Genomic DNA, 17581 nt, shown 5'->3' with positions numbered 1-17581 from the left:
AAATGTAGTTGAATCGTTTTATGTAAAAAATATGTTAAAAAGTAATCTTGCAAAGTTCAGTGCGTTAAATTAAAAAAAAAAATCTTCTGATGTAGGCCATATTGTTTATTATTACAATGCGTGGTGGGCCACAAATGCCCCCCAACCCGCACCTCGCATGCAATGTGACTCAGTCATCCACAATAAAGATAATTACCGTAAAGGACATGGAAGTCGAGCAGCAACCGTGTCATCTAAAGCTGTATGTTTATATCAAAGTAAAGTGAGAGGATGTCCTGTATGGGCTCCCAAAACACGGGCTCCCGAATTGGCTGCTGCCCACTAGTGCTGAATGTTAACAAAGGCAGGAAAGACAATGGAGGACGCAAGGGAAGGGAAGGAGGGAGGACACCTGAAGGTCACGACATGTATGATGAAAGCCCAAGAATTTGCCGCACAAAATGACTGATTAGAACCAAAAAATAAATGTCATTTTAAAGTCCAAATTGTTTTGGGTAGTGGGGAATGTCATAGGAGCTGTGCTGGGCTACTTTACAAAGCGTCTTTCACACATGACCTTTTCACAGCGGTGTTCAAGCTTACTCGGTTTGAATGTAAAAATCCAGCCAACAAACAAACGGCTTTTTGTCTGTGGTGCACTTGTGAGAAAGCAGCACAGTTCCCTTCAGCCTTGACTTCCTCTTTTTTTTTTTTTTCCAATTTAATCCTCCCCATGACTGACTGCACTCTTTAAACTCCGAGTCACCCTTCTCCTCTGTGAACTTCTCCATTTCGAGATTGTTATCAAGGCTGAACCACGGCTAACCTCTTGATTTCCTCTAATTGCTGAAGCGGCGGCAAACATAAAGGGAGGGAGTCACAAGTTTAACCTGAGGTCAATGTGTAAAACTTGACAATTGACTGTTTGTCTGCGTGCACTCTCGCCTCCATTTCCTGACCTTAGCTTGTGGCCCAAAAGACCAACACGCAGCATGTGTGGAAGTAGATCCACCCCCCCCCCCCTCCCCTTCCACAAACGTGTTGCAAAACAAGACAACACATTTTATTCACATTCATTATGACAAAGGCATTTTTTGGACAGTGCCTTCCTTTGTTCAGTCACGTAAGAAGACGCAGGTGTCCTCATCTCACTCTGTCAATATGAACTTTGAACTTCACGTGTTATATAAACTCTTTCTTTTTAAGGTTTTGTTGACTTCGTCTTGTGTATTTATATGTCACAGCCCAAACGTAACAGACACTTGCTTTATTGATCATATTCTGGAAAAGAAAACAAAGTGTACACACACCATTCTACGTATATGACTAAAAAGCTACAATTACAAAAAGAATATCTTGTCAACACGTATAAAATAAGAAACATGTTTTATTCTGAAAGAAATGTCCATTGTGATCGAAAATTCATTATTTTTCATTCAATTTTGAATTTTAATTCAGTTGTGATGGAGGTTTGACAGCAGGGGGGTTTCTTTCTAACATTATGTGGCAGCATTAGGCTGTTTTTTGTTTTTTTTTTGGTGGGGGGGCAAATCTGCAGTTTTAAATTAACCTAGTCGCTTCACATTGGATAACTATTTATCTACTCAAATAAGAGGCGTTCTTAGGGTTTGTCACCTGTGGGTATTTGAGAGGTTTCTATGATTAAGGGTTGGATAAATAAATTTGTCTTGACTTGAAATGGAACCCTCGTAGTGCTATGCCTGGATGAGTGTTTAAACATGAGCTGCACCTAAAAGTCAGACAAGAGGTTAAACCACACACCTGGGGAAACTCTGAAAAAAAGAGGTCAAACTGGTTTATTTTTCCAAACTTTTTTTTTGCTGGTTCTCCTTATAGGGCTTTTGAAGATGTACCTCTTTGTGAAGTCTGTTCCTTTGCCCCAGGGGTCAGAACCTTTTTTTTTTTTTTTTTTGCCACAACTCCTTGACCTGACTGGGGCGATCCTGTTTCCGGGGACAGGATCAACTGTTGGCTTGCAGCTGTGTGACCTCCCCGCCCTCACTTGCCTCCCCCCCCTCACTTTAAACATTTGTATATTGGGGGGGGGGGGGGGGGAATGAACAGCACAGATGAAATCTTTAGTTAAGCAGTCAGTTTTACTTCCAAGTCAAAACAAAAAATTGGACCAAATGACAGCTAGTGCTCATCTTTAAAAATAAAAATTGGAAGGTAGTACTTTAAAATAAAGCTATTCACTTTCCTGCTAAACTGACTAATGGCTTTGCCGAGCGTCGGCCATGGCCGCATCCAATCATGTAAACTGAGCTAATGCAATATTCATGCGAGAGTCCCTGAGGCTCACTGTGCACAGCCTGTCAGTTTGATAGCTCTTGGCTGACACTGAAAGAACACGGATGATATTTGCCATGTCAGATAAGCGTGTTTTACAAAGTGGCTTGGGAGCGCGAGAACCAATGTCAGTATCCCCGACCATCTCATGCCCGCCCGCTCCCGCTGTGAAACTTCCTTTCAAGTCCTTTTACAGGCACCCGTTTGACATTCATTTGGCTGTTTATATTTGAGAGGCCAGCAGGAGATATCTCCTCTGTAGTTAACCGAAGAGTCAACATCTTGTTATTTTCACTTTAGTCTGACCGAAAAGAAACTTGTGACAGAGAGATATTTCTTATACGTGCCGTATCATCTTCTGAAAGCGTCACTTATTTCCTGTAAAGTGGTAAATGATGACTAGGTGGATAATCTGCAAAGGTCATGAACTCCCCAAGTAAACATTTTACAAAAGTAGAATTGGAAAGTTCAGTCCGGCTTGCCCTGTGGACTTTGTACTGTGGAGACTAAAGGACAATTGGAGGTTGTGTAAGGTGTTCATAAAAAGTTGGCAAGTGTAGTTACACAACTATTCTGGTTTAGGGGATAAATATATCAATTGCTCTTTAAGGGAATAAAAGGGGACTTGTTGCCTCTCATCATAACTTTATGTATTTGTTTCATCTTCTGCAAACATGTTTGAACTCTTGGGATTTTCATTTTGTCAATCAAGGATCAAATCAGATGGTAGCAACAAATATCTTGATTGTGACAATGAATTCATCTGTTTAAATTTTGACTAGCTTCCAGATTTTCATGACTGATAGCTCAACCCACCTGCCTTAAGGTCAAACTGTGATGTATCTGCTCAGCCAAGCTGGCTACACAGGGGTTATATAAATAAAACACACTGAATTCTTATTTAGGTCATACATATGCACAGTCAATAGTTTTGCATCGCGCACACACAAAATATTGATTCCGCCGCGATACTAAAAACATACCTTGTGATTTATAATGCAACTTGATTTACCCAGTCAGATCATTTTCATGAATCATTCATTTCTTATTCCACAGATCAGCTGCTGTATACTGTAAGTGTGAACTCCACCAAGGTTTCGCTTGAAAGGAAGATGTTGCCATCTGCTGGTTAAACTCTCAGCAACAGTACTCGCACACGGCAGCAATCAATCAATCAATCAATCAATCAATCAATCAATCAATCAATCAATCAATCAATCAATCAATCAATCAATCAATCAATCAGTCTATCTATCTATCTATCTATCTATCTATCTATCTATCTATCTATCTATCTATCTATCTATCTATCTATCTATCTATCTATCTATCTATCTATCTATCTATCTATCTATCTATCTATCTATCTATCTATCTATCTATCTATCTAGAGAATATGCCCTCATCCTTTCCATATTCAGAGTCATCCCATCAATATGTATTTGTGCTAGTTGGATGACACAGTTTATGTTAATGCATGCTGACTGCTTGAGTTTAACAACTAGCACAATGCTGATTCTGAGGGTGACCCAGTTGTGCAGCCATTCGCTTCTTCCGTAAAAAGAATAAATTGAAATTAAAGTTGGAGGACTTCATGTTGGACTTGATGAGCTCTTATGCATTATTGATGAAGTATAGCTAAATAACAGATTTCAGTGTACATTCACAAGATATTCTGATGAATTAAGGGTTTGTGGAAATTCAGTTATTGGCATTGCAGTTTGTTGCACAAAATCAACATTTGTAAACAGTAAAAAAGTGGTTCTTGGTTCGAGTCATATTAGAATACTAGACTTCATATGATTTTTTTATCACAAGCCATATAGATAACCTGCATTGGGAAAAAACATGTGTTGTTGAAATTAAACTTTTGTAATATTTTTTTATTTTATTTCTCAAAACGGATGATTTTCTATTTCAAAAACCAGATTTTTCTATGAACGTGCATTCCGTTCTGATGTCTCGTGACGTAGTGTCGTTCAAGCACGCAGACATGAGTAATCGATACCAGATCACTGGGAGGGCGGCAATGTTTTCATGCCTTCTGACAATCTGGCCAGCTCACTCTGCTATGGCACCCGTAATGTCGCAGACTAACGATTCCCATCCCGTTTAAATCACTTGAGCAAAACTAGTGCGTTTTGCTTCTCCTGCTTTTATTTGGTCAGCATTTCTACCTGAATCGGCCATGACTGTAGAGCAGAATGTCCTCCAGCAGCATTCTCAAAAGGTAAGCTTGAAGCTAACTGTGGCTAGCTAACTTTTTCGTAAGTGCAATGCGGTCTTGTTTTGCGTTTCATTCTTATTCATAGGTTATGTGATTCTGGGTGGATTGCATCACCTTCAAATGCAGTTATATATGAGGGACGCGATTTGCATTTCAATCGAATGCGATTTGTTTACAGGAGGCCTTGCTTATGTTATCGTAGTAACTAACACACTAGCCAATGTTATGCTAATTGTTAGCCAGAGTTAGCAGTCCAGCCCATGTTTTGCAGAAGGTGAAAATTGCGTTACTATTATAAGCGATCTGCTCGCTGACCTTTGTGAACAAGTTTTTGCACGGCGCACCCATTTAGTAATGTTAGCCAACCGTGGCGTCACGAGAAATAAACAACGCCGAGTGTTAGTGTTATGTAAATTCACTGTCATTGCCTTATTAAGTCATACTGAAGAGCGAGCAACATTTTGTGTGTTTCAAAAAGTTACAACAAGCCGTGGCGTCTTTTGTTTGATAATAATGTTCTCTGTTTTGGGCACGCTAATGTGGTCGAGGTTACTCATGTCCAAAGTATTTGATAGCTTTGTTTACATAGCATAGCTAGCAAAGAGTCCTCACACAAATTGTATTTGTCACTTGACTTGAATGAGGACGCTCAGGTGTTTTCCAATACAGTAACAGATTCAGGTAGAAGCTGCAAAATACATTACGTAATTCCAAGTGTGATCATTTGAGAGTTGATTGTTTTTTCTTCAGCAGATTTTGAGCTTTGCTTTTGTTTATTGTTGACTGAAAACATTCAAAAGCAAATTGTGAGACAGTGCTTGAGAATTCCTATTTTTATTTCATGGTAGTCACTAAATGTGTTAAGCACCTTAGGGCAGAGCACATTTTGTTTTGAAGCCACTCCCTTTTCCAGGGAGCAGAAGTATTGGAACACACCTTATTTTATTAACTTTGAGTGAGTAGCATTTAATATTTGCTGGCATAAAAATGGATTGCAAGGACTGCATCAAGCTTGCAACCCATTGACTTCACCACAAACTACCATTTAATTGCTATCTGCTTCACTGTTAATTTGTGCTGGGAGGTTATTGCTCAAAAAGATCCACAACGTCAAATACGAGATTGGCAGATGCAAAGAGGACCTTTATGAACGAACTGGCACCCTCGAGTGCTGCCTTCTGCACCTGTGAAAATCTCAGGCGGTTCTCTTCCTCTTGCTGGCCTGCTTTGTATACAAAGTGCACTCGTTCATTGAAGTGCATTTATTGAAGACATGAGTTGCAGAAGGAGTGTGTGCTGAGGCCATTTTATTCTGCTAAGATTGACATAAATAAGCGGATAAACAGGGTGGATCAAAAGTCATCCCTATTAAAAACCCTTTTTTGCAACCCATCCATCTAGGAAAGACATTTTAATAGTGTGTATCTTGCAAAGCTTGTCCATCTAGCCAATATATATACTTCCTTGGCACCAATGTATTGTATTATTGTCCAATTAGACATGGCTTTGGCGCCTCCTTGTGGCATATTTTGTAATTTTAGAAAGTCATTTTTAATTTTTTATTCAAATTATAGTTGATTTTTTCTAGAAAGCCCTTAGCAAATGACATGTTATGTTTCTGTACCCTTTTAACGACTTTTGCCCTGTTGCCCTCAACAGCATCAGCAGACACTACTAAACCAATTACGAGAAGTCACAGGCACCACAGATGTTCAACTCCTTCAACAGGCCTTGCAGGTAATTCATAGCACAAATGAATTGCAACTCTTGCACAGGCTTCTTCACTTAGATGAGGAGTAGCAGCATTTCGTCCACGTCTTCAGTTTCATTCGGGAAATCGAATTATGATATTATTGCAAACGCAATAAACCACTCATGCTGAGTGTTTACAGGCCTTAACTTGTTTGGCCAATGCAGGTGAGCAATGGAGACCTGGCTGAGGCTGTGGCCTACCTGACAGAGAAGAACGCCAAGGTTCCACAGCAAGATGAGACCACCTACTATCAGACTTCTCAGGTGTCCAATGACCGATACATAAGCGTGGGCAGTCAAGCAGACTCAAGTAAGCATCTTCGCCTTGCCAAAAAGTATTAGATACATGTTTTGACATTAAAAAGAAGACAGAAAATGAGAATCAATCAAATCACCACTGTCCTAAATCCAGTCATAGTAGGAGTAAATGTTCACTCATTATGCCTTTGCTGTGGTTCAGATGTCATTGACCTGACCGGAGATGATAAAGATGACCTTCAGAGAGCAATTGCCCTCAGCCTGGCAGAGTCCAACCGGGCATTCCGGGAGACCGGCATAACCGATGAGGAGCAGGCCATCAGCAGGTAACAGGATTGTCCTATGAGCAAAGGGCTATTATGCTTGATCATGTTTTCACCACGTCTGTGTTCCTTAGAGTTCTGGAGGCAAGCATAGCGGAGAACAAGGCAAGTCTGAAGCGCACCCATACCGAAGTATGGAGCGATTCGCCCAACCCATATGACAGGAAGAGGATAGACAACTGCCCTGTAGGCTTGAAAAATGTTGGCAATACCTGCTGGTTCAGTGCCGTCATTCAGGTGGGCGCACCCAAACACGCATGCACGTGCATGCAAACCCATCAAACACACACTTGTTTTTGCCCCCCAAAAAAAAAACATTTGCTGTAAAATCCTGTGAATACAAGTCTATTTTGTTTTGGGATCCAACATCAAGCTAAGGGGTAAATTTAAAGAGAATTAAAAGCAAAGTGAAGGAAAAAAAATGTCGACTAAAATTAATTACTGTAAAAAAATTACTTTCGTGCAAACCTCCCAACTTTTTTAATCATGAATTTTTTTTTAAATTCTAATTTGTCCAGAGCTGAAATATGCCAGCCGAACGAACACCAGACACTATCACATGTTGCTGAGCTCCTCTGTAATGTGACTCTCGACCCTTTTAGAAATACAGTCAACAACATTCTTCTTTCTTAACATGATCTGAAATTAAAGAAAAACCTGCCACATGATTACTTGAAGCAATAATATTTCTTGTCCTATTTTGTTTTGTACTTACATAACCGATTACTCATTCCTCTGCCACACAGTTTTATTTTCACTTTTGTACACGCGCCTCACACATCTCTAACACGAGACCGATATTCTGTGAAAATGGATTACTGCCTAGATTGGTTGCAGGAGAGGAAGATGCATTCACACTCACATTCACACCTACAGAGAAATTTGTCTTTATGCATGCATGCATGCATGTTTTTTTTGTTTTTTTTTTTTGTAAATATAAGAGCAAGCCAGAATACCCAGACGACATGCAAACGCCAAACAGAAAGGCGAAGAGTAAAGATTTTAGCCAAGAACCCTAAAAAAGAACATCCCCCCCCCCCCCCCACACTACTGCTGTTTTTAGCATCGCTAGCCGCACTTCAAAACAACACCGTCAGCAATCTGAGTGTTGCATTCACTGTACCAAACACTGTATGATTTTTTTTTTATTTTTTTTTAATCTTGCGAACCGAGATAGCCTCTACATCTCTTGGTTGGACTACTGGCCGGGCCACTCGGCGGCCACTAATTCAATATCAATGCTCTAATGGATTGTTTGAAGTTTGTGACGAAGATATTTTGATTCAATTTCCCTCCCACAGTCTCTGTTTAACCTTCTGGAGTTCCAGCGACTGGTGCTTAACTACTCACCACCAGCCAGGGTTCATGAACTTCCCCGAAACCAGAAGGTAAGAGTTTTTCTAATGATGATGAAGTTCCTGCTCTAAATTCTTCATTCTTTGACTAGGAACACAGAAACCTTCCCTTCATGCAAGAGCTGAGGACACTCTTCTCCCTCATGGTTGGGTCCAAGAGGAAATATGTGGATCCGTCACGGGCAGTGGAAATCCTCAAAGATGCCTTTAAGTCCAGTGAGTCACAACAGGTATGCCAAAACTTGCTTATCTGAACACGAACCAGCCACAATAACTAATCAATCGATCACACACGAGGGCCCTGGTTAATGAACTGAACTTATTACAAATATGATTGAAAGTTGCCAACTAGTTCAAATGAGTCATTTTGCAGCTTCTGTAGAATGCTGATGTTTAATATTTTCAATATTTCATAATAATATAGCTGCACATTTTCTTCTTTTTTTTTTGCTAACTCAGCTCTAGTGACTCTGGGACACTTAACCTTTCTTATCTGTAGCAATTAATCCTCCAAACCACATCATCCCTTGCTGAACTATGCAAAAACACATCCAACAATGTCCGAGTTGGAAACTCTTTGATTCTTCTCCTTCTATAAGCCTGTGTCTTTGTCGCGGTTAACTGAGGTCAAGCACTTTGCCTCCCCACTCATCCGTCTTGTCACTTGCTTTCAGATTAGTCAGGTTAGCTATGCATTGACCCAAAATCAGCAGGCAGTCCTGAGGAGCACGGTGACTGCTGTGTTAACGTTTCTTTGAAATTCAGCAATTTGGGAAGATGAGTCATCTCAAATGTAGAGCTCAGGGCCCTATCAGCACACAAGTTGAATTTCTTGACCTACTTTGCCTCTTATCATCTCGGCTGAAATTGGCAAAAAGTAGTCAAGTAAGTGTGCACTGCATGTTACTTCCTTTTGCTTTACAGCAGGATGTGAGCGAATTCACACACAAGCTTCTGGACTGGCTGGAGGATGCCTTTCAAATGAAGGCTGAAGAAGACGGGTAACTACATCATTTTAGAATGACTTTTAAAGCAACCCGCTAATTAGAATCGAGGCAAGTCAAAGGCACGCACCTTTGGCCCGGTCAGCATTATCTCTTATTTTCTCGCTCGCAGAGACGAGGACAAGCCAAAGAACCCGATGGTGGAGCTTTTCTACGGGCGATTCCTTGCCGTCGGTGTCCTGGAAGGTGAGATGGGGTGTCAAATTAAAAATCGACAAAAAGCACAAAAAAAAAAAAGTGTGAAGTTGTCAGAGAAAGACTCGGAGTGGTTTGAATTGCAGTCACCCCCCCCCCCCCCCCTGGTAATGAAAGGTGACCTTGTCTTAATGAGATACTCTGAATGTAGAGTAGGAGTGCTGATGCATTGATCGTGGAAGACCTTGACAGCTGATTGACATTGTGGTTATTATGCATGACAATTGTGGCCCACAGCCATCAAAACATGGGCCACTGGGCTTTGCTGCTCATAAACTCAACTTAATGCCACATCTGCATGTCTGCTAGCAACTCCTGCTTGTTATTTTTAAGTTGTTGGGGTTTTTTTGCTCAATGTTGGAGTGTAAACAAACAGCTGTGTAATGAATTAGCGTCTTGCCGAACACGAGAAAATCAGCCGAGGAGAGCCTGAGCTTGACGTAACATCTGTTCCAATCTCACGGCACAGACTGCGCCGCCAATTACTAAGTGCTTGTCTGATGTTATGTCTCCAGGGAAGAAATTTGAGAACACCGAGATGTTTGGCCAGTACCCGCTGCAGGTGAACGGCTTCAAGGATCTCCACGAGTGTCTCGAGGCGGCAATGATCGAAGGGGAAATTGAATCCCTGCACTCTGCAGAGAATTCTGCCAGGTCTGGACAAGAGGTTAGTGTCACAAAGCAATGTACCATTTGATCCAAATTGAGCATCAAGACATGTGGTGTGAACTTCAAACATTGTTTCCTTTCAGCACTGGTTCACAGAACTCCCTCCCGTGTTGACCTTTGAGCTTTCAAGATTTGAGTTTAATCAAGCGCTTGGACGGCCTGAAAAGATCCACAACAAACTGGAGTTCCCCTCCATGCTCTTCATGGACAGGTGATCAACTTTATTTTGTATTCCTTGCTTTGATGGATTAGTATTCTCAATAGACAATTAAACTGAACCTTCTGATCTTATCGGATTTTTTTTTTTGTTAGATACATGGACAGAAACCGAGAAATAACCAGAATCAAGAGAGAGGAAATCAGGCGGTTAAAAGAGCATTTGACTCTGCTCCAGCAGAGATTGGAAAGGTATTTTTTTTTTTTCTGTATATATATTTTTTTCCATCAGTGCAAATTCAACAGAACATGCTAAGGACGTTAATGTCTCACGCTGTCATTTTAGTGTCTGTTTGTATGGGTGTCTCTGTTTACTCCAAGGTATCTGAGCTATGGGTCCGGCCCCAAGAGGTTTCCTCTGGCAGATGTCCTCCAGTATGCAATGGAGTTTGCCTCCAGTAAGCCTGTATGCACCTCGCCTGTGGAAGATATCGACTCATCAGCCCCTCCGGGTGGCACAACTGGACTACAGCTGCCCCCTCCCAGGTAAATTTAATTTAAAAAAAAATAAAAAATGGATGTATTATTCACTCCCAAAATTCATGGAATATTAAAAATAGCAATAATGCAGTTTTGACCCAAGGATAAATGTCTCACATTTCATTTTTACGTGCGCGAAAGAATGGGCTCTTTCTTGACCTTGACCTCAATAATCAAATATATTTGACTGTGAATAAACATTCCTAACTCCGCCTCAGCAGCTCGGCCGAGCAGGACTCTTCGGCTTCGGCGGAGAGCTCAGGTTCTTCTTCGGGCGCGGCAGCCCAGCAGCAGAGAGTGCCCGTTCACAAGCCTTTCACCCAGTCCAGACTACCTCCTGATCTCCCCATGCACCCCGCACCACGCCACATAACTGAAGAGGAATTGAGGGTGCTTGAGGGATGCCTGCATCGATGGAGGAGCGAAGTTGAAAACGACACCCGCGGTACTGCCCGTCATTTGTTCTTGTTCAATTCTGCGCAGAGTACTTACTTTGTTTGTGTGATATTCATTTGGCTAGATCTACAGGAGAGCATAAAGAGAATCCTCAGAACCATTGAGCTGATGTACTCGGACAAATCGATGATGCAGGTGATCATTACTGGCCATTATACTGAAATACATCTGTTGCGATATGTGCTGAAAATGTCTTTTGTGTCATGCGTGTAAAGGTTCCTTACCGGCTTCATGCTGTCTTGGTCCACGAAGGCCAGGCCAACGCAGGTCACTACTGGGCCTACATTTACGACCCACACCAGCGTTGCTGGATGAAGTACAACGATATCGCCGTTACAAAATCCTCCTGGGAGGAGCTTGTGCGGGACTCGTTCGGAGGCTACCGCAACGCCAGTGCCTACTGTCTCATGTATATCAATGACAAGAAGCCCTTTCTCATAGAAGGTACGCAAAAACTTGACTAACTCAAATAATTTTTCATACTTTCACACCGTCAACCATTTTTGTGAACACAGAAGACTTTGATAAAGAAACTGGCCAGATACTGAGTGGCATGGACAAACTTCCGCCGGACCTGAAGCAGTACGTCAAGGGGGACAATGAGCTCTTTGACAAGGAGATTGTGGAGTGGAATGCACTGCAGGCTCGGAAGGCCCAACAGGAAAAGTTGGCTCTTGCCGCGGCGGCGGCGGCAGCAGCGGCTGCCGCCTCGACAGCATCCAGCACCTCCATTTCCTCCTCCTCACCTCAGCCCATGAGTATTGATTGCAGCCCTCCAGACAATGCAGGTCAGAGTTCAACTCCCAGGCATTCACAATCTATACAAAATGTGATTTTTATTTTTTATTTGATGGAAAGTGCTGGTTCTCAATTCTCTTCTACAGCACTCCAGCAGGATCCCGAGTACATGGAGCAGCCATCGCCCACCAGTGACTCCAAACATCTCCAGGAGGACACGGAGAGGGCCATTTCCAGGGCCAGTGCTGAACAGGAGGAGAGAAGCCCCGAAGCACTGTTAAATGCCGTATGTAAAACCTAAAAAGTCTTGACACACCACACTTGACTTGAATCAGAGAGAGAGCGAGTTTTAAAAACATGCACAAATGCAACCTGATGATTTAAACTGCGTGTTATTCTCAGGATATGATGTCTACTTTACAATATAGAATTTTCTTTTGACTACATCCCATCAGTCATCCGTCTTTTCTGTCCAATTGCATTCTTTTCACCCTTCCACTTCCCCTCAGCCTGAAGTTCACTTAAGCACCCCCTCAATCCCAAATCCTGATTTTGTCACGGAGGACCATTCCCCTGTCCACCACACCGTAGAGGTGGCCATTCCCGATGTGGGGACCTTTGTCATTGAGTCAAAAGAAGGGGGGTATGATGATGAGGTAGACCGAGCTCCAGTTGTGATGGATTTGATTCTCATGAATGGCTTCAGACTGAAAATGCAATAATATGACGCTCATCTTGCATGGCCGTTCTAAATAGTCTGCATTTGGGTGGAATTGTATTTTGGGAAAAAAAGCCAAGCTGTGTGAAGCCCCTTTCATCATTGCGTTCCTCCAAGAATTCCACATCTTGATTGATGATAGTAGGAAGAGAAGTTTACATTGAGCACTACTCTAGCATAAATATTTGATCACATATTTCTAATTTTGCTCAGGATTGAACAAGCTCTGCCATTTCTTGGCTCACTGTCTTGTCGTTTGTATCGCGTTGGATTATGAGCAACCCCAGCTGAGGAATATGATTGGAACTACAAACGCGATGGCTCTATTCTTCACTATAATAAACGCATGGACTGCAGAGTGATGCATGTCTGGCATTTAGCATTTCAAAGTGTCAAACTGTGAGATTGCCCGCACTTGTTCCATCACGAGAGAGAACCTATTATTTTGTTTAATGCAGTTCCTGCTTCCCGGGCAGGCTATGATGACCCCAAACATGCAGGGTGTAATTATGGCTATTGGCAAATCCAGCAGAGTATATGAAAAGAATGGGCCTGAGGCAGCCTTTTTTAAGGTACCGTCGCTCCCTCACCTTTTGCATTCCCCCCACCCCCCCACGCACTTCCACCTTTTTATGCAAATCAATGTGTTTGTTTTTCTCGCTTTCCACCACCATGATTGTTATTGCCGGTCGCTGTTGGGCAGAATGTTTGCATCTCCGAAACCAGGAAACCCAAAAAATGAACCATTACCATTTCATCATGAAAAAAAAAAAAAACGAAGCCATATTCAGCTATTTATAATAGTTAGATTATTTTCTTTTTGTTTTCACAACAGACACTTCATCACTATTTTTAATGAACATGTGACATTGTTTTTGCGGTCAGGCACTCAAGCTAGAATACGCTCGACTTGTGAGGTTCGCCCAAGAAGACACTCCCCCAGAGAAGGACTACAGACTTCATCACGTCATCGTCTACTTCCTCCAGAACCAGGCACCCAAGAAGATCCTTGAGAGGACTTTGCTCACTCAGTTTGCTGACCGCAACTTGGCATTTGATGAGAGGTACACCATGCAAGACACTCTCAAACTTTTTTGAAAAAATAGATATATTTTTTAATCTTTAAAATATGTTTAACCATCTATTTGTGCTATTTCTAAAGCATATTTTTTGAAATTATACAACCCAAAGTAAAAAAAAAAAAACCCTTGTTTCCATGCTTTGCTAAAATGGCCAGCAGAGGGTAGCAGAGACTTGACGTATCAGAGTCAGCCTGTTTGTATCATGTCAAAGACAGTGCTTAACAATTTCCCTTCAAGTTAATGCGTAAATCTAAAAAGGCACGGCGAGATTACTTTCCACATTACTGACAGATATCAGAATTCCCTTACGCCCTCCCGATCATCCCTCCGTGTGTTATTTCTCCCGATGACACATTCTTAAATCTTTCTCCTGATGCTTGTTGGCCTGAGTGAAAAATTTATTTCTCACTTCTCTATTTTGAGCAAGATAATTAGATTTATGTGTGCATGTGGCCTCGATAGGAGCCTCCAGAGGAGTGTTTCACTTTCCCTCTCAGCACTAAAGAGTGATTCATTAGGCCGAGTTATGGCCCAGGGGCAGGCTAGACCGTTTCATCTCCTGACAATGACTCACCATCAGACCTGATGCCAGTTAGTCTTCCTTCCTTCCTTCCTTCCTCCCCCGCAGATGCAAAAGTATTATGAATGTGGCACGTGCAAAACTGGACCTAATTAAGCCTGAGGAGGTCAACATGGATGAGTATGAGGTCAGTTGGGATTTCCCCTTATCTATTATGCATTCCTTTTCGATGACTTATCTCAATGAGCTGCCCTTCTGTAATAAAATGTTTATTTTTTTTATTTTTTTTTTACAACACAGATATGGCATCAAGACTACAGGAACTTCCGGGAAACAACCATTTTTATGATAACCGGCTTGGAGCTCTTCCACAAGACAAAGTATGGATTGTTGTCTCTCAATGTCGTAACACATGATTTGGATTGTTCATTTTGTTTCTTACGCCAACATTTACGAGAATGCCACCTGCAGAGGGCAGCAAAGTAGACACTGAACAAGCATTCACTGTTCTTTTCCAAGATGGCAAACCGACACTGTTGTAAAAACAATCTCTGATTGTTGCTTCCTTTGCAGTTATGTGGAGGCGCTGATATATCTGATATACTCGTACCAGTACAACAAAGAGCTTTTGTCCAAAGGGCTGTACAGAGGACACGATGAGGAGTTCCTTGGTCATTACCGTCGCAATTGTTTGCTGGTGAGTCCGCATATTCCAATAAAATGGAATAAATTGAACAGTATTCCATTTTTAGGGTTTTCAAGCTGACACTGATAATCCCCTCGACCTAACCTTTTTTTTTTTTTTTTTTTTTTTTTTTTTTTTTTTTTTTTTTTTTTTTATTTCATCCCCACTGAGCTTTAGAGCGATGCGCTCGGTTAGAGCCGGTGGTATTTGAGCGCGATCAGCCTGGAACTGATCTTTAGCAGTCTGCACTCAGTAACCTTACCCCAGCATTGTGCTTGTAATGTAATCATTGGAGTGGGAATAGGAAGCAGGAGGGCCAGCGAGTGTAAACACATTAGCATGTCCTCAGCTAACCTCCCATTTTGGCCATCGGTCATTTGAAATCTGCGTTCAGCTGTTTACCTCCTGCTCTTGTTTTAATTGAAAACATTGCCAACATTGACATAGTTAATTCACTTGGTTGTTTTGTGTAGCCAACCTTGAATCCCTGGACGCCAAGCTGATTTAAGGGGGAACTTTTTTTCTTTTTTTTTCTCCCCTCTCAGAGTAGGAGGTCACTGAGTTTGTTAGAGCAAGATGTTTTTTGTCCAAGCACAGTATGAGAAGTTTGTATCCCCCTTAGGTCCCACCTAAAAAATTCATGATGAATGGTGGGCGTACTTTTTTTGCACAGAGAGAAGACCAGTTGTGTTCCACAGCTATGAAACAGATTTTGAATTATCCCTGTGAAAAACACTGGAAAGTGCCAATTCCTAAATGCTGGTTTATTTGTAAAGCACATTTCCCAAAAGCATTGCACAAACAAAATATCACCACTTTGGAAACATTTGAATAAAATCATCAAAAATAATTAGATTCAAAACAGAATGTATTGAATTGAGTTAAAAGTCAAGTTTACACAGTCATGTCTGGTAATAGAAATTGGAATGGTTTTACTTAGGTAGGAGTACATTTCTAGCATAACATCTTCAATGTCTTTCATGCTCCGTAGAAATTAAACGAGCAAGCGGCAGCCATGTTTGAGTCCGGAGAGGAACCAGAGGTGATCACTGGTTTGGGAATCATGAATGAGTTGGTGGTGCCGTGCATCCCCTTGCTGCTGCTCCATGACACCGAGAGGGACCTGCTGGCAGTGGAAGACATGAGGAACCGCTGGTGCTCTTACCTGGGTCAAGAAATGGACTGTGAGTTTTTTTTAACACAAACAGATCTATGAATTAGACTAGTGCTAGTTTCTTACTATTGGCAAAAAGACATTGTTCCTGTGTGAGTTGTTATTCAAACATATTACAACACATAAATTGGACAAAGTCTTATTTTTCCATTTAGAAAAAAAAAAAAGCAAAACTCCCCAAATGATCAGCAAAATTACGCAACAGTGTCATTTGCCAAAAATCACAAAAAGAAGAACTTTTGCCAAGTCATGTCAGCTCTGCAAGATGTTTACAGAGACAAAAATGAAAGGGCACTGTGTACGATAGACCCGATACTATTTCAGATTCTTTTAAGCAGTCCTATTAATCAGCAGTTGGATTGCACTTAAAAGAGTGTCTTGAAACATTTGTGTTCCAAGCTCATATCCGTTTGGTCCAGCAAAAGCTTGTTCTGGCTAATGTTCAGGAAAGGCTGACTTTTATCACCCAGGCCCACACTCTCCAGACTTGTGCTGTCGCTTATCATATCAAAGTCTAAATATTTGCTCATTTGATGTCTGAGCTCTGAATGAGGATGCATTTTTCTTATCTTTCTCCGTCGATAGCCAACCTCCAAGAAAAGCTGACTGACTTCCTCCCCAAGTTACTGGACTGCTCCACGGAGATCAAAAGCTTCCACGACCCCCCGAAGGTGGCCGCCCACTCCACCTTGGAGCTGTGTGAAAGATTCGGCCGCATCATGACCACACTCTGCAAGGTGGCCAACCACGGGAGATGAGCTCTGCAGACGGAACCTCTCTCTCCCCCCTTTGGCTCCAAAATCCCATGGACCTCTCTTAACCCATGCCTTCCTTTAGAAATCCAGGGCTCACTTGCTTTCTAGCGCTTATTCCTCTGTTACTCTTTTGCTGCCATTACAAATATTTCATTTATTCTACGCAAAACAAAAAACAACAGAGGAGGTTTAGTGGGGAGAGGACAAAGTGGACTGTTTTTGGAGGGAAGATGAAATGTCAGTGGAGCACAAAAAAAAAAAAGCGACTTCTCTGCAGCTAAAAGCCAAGCACATTCACTATCAGCTTTGCCAGACAACACAAATTTGGGGGTGCTCCTAGTTTACAAGTGTTGTCAGCGTTCCCCCGAGCGAGCGAGTGAGCGAGTTACAAAGCTCTTTTTTTTCAAAGCATCCGCCGTCTCTGCGTGCGTGAAAAGGTTTGTCTGCCTGCTCTGCTTCCAGCTTGGTACAGTATTACTACCATTTGATTCATTTTTCTAAGAATGAAAAGGATGAAATTGAAAGAAAAGCTCAGTAACTCAAATGTAACTCAAACTTATGTATTTGTGGGCTGCTCCACAATTAGACGGTTTAAGTGCTGTGGTGGCCAGCCACGGACTCTCTCTGTGGCTTGTTAATAAATCCATAGAATAAAGTTTTATTTATGGCCCTTTTAGGCCAAATA

General features: G+C 41.8%; 1 protein-coding gene across 7 annotated transcripts; it reads left to right on the top strand.

The window, feature by feature from the left end:
• Nucleotides 1–4267: 4267 nt before the first annotated feature.
• On the top strand, nt 4268–17581 carry usp25 (ubiquitin specific peptidase 25). Of its 7 annotated transcripts, none has more exons than XM_085936374.1 (26): nt 4268–4519; nt 6176–6253; nt 6434–6578; nt 6729–6852; nt 6924–7086; nt 8151–8237; nt 8297–8434; nt 9129–9205; nt 9321–9394; nt 9919–10070; nt 10156–10283; nt 10385–10480; nt 10610–10774; nt 10990–11213; nt 11289–11359; nt 11440–11668; nt 11740–12012; nt 12109–12248; nt 12472–12618; nt 13139–13252; nt 13566–13744; nt 14391–14469; nt 14583–14662; nt 14856–14979; nt 15959–16151; nt 16727–17581. In XM_085936374.1, exons 1-26 carry the CDS (start codon nt 4478–4480, stop codon nt 16897–16899), a joined length of 3495 nt encoding a protein of 1164 aa, XP_085792500.1. In that variant the 5' UTR covers nt 4268–4477; the 3' UTR covers nt 16900–17581. The 7 variants fall into 7 exon arrangements, with proteins under 7 accessions (XP_085792500.1, XP_085792499.1, XP_085792496.1 ...); XM_085936373.1 differs by having other exon boundaries at nt 10987–11213; nt 12418–12618; XM_085936370.1 differs by lacking the exon at nt 12472–12618 and having other exon boundaries at nt 10987–11213; nt 11743–12012; nt 13157–13252.

The sequence above is a fragment of the Syngnathus leptorhynchus genome, chromosome 17 (genome assembly GCF_054491065.1).
Source record: "Syngnathus leptorhynchus isolate UIUO chromosome 17, UIUO_Slep, whole genome shotgun sequence".
Classification (NCBI taxonomy): Eukaryota; Metazoa; Chordata; class Actinopteri; order Syngnathiformes; family Syngnathidae; genus Syngnathus; species Syngnathus leptorhynchus.
This window is presented reverse-complemented; position numbering and strand designations above follow the sequence as displayed.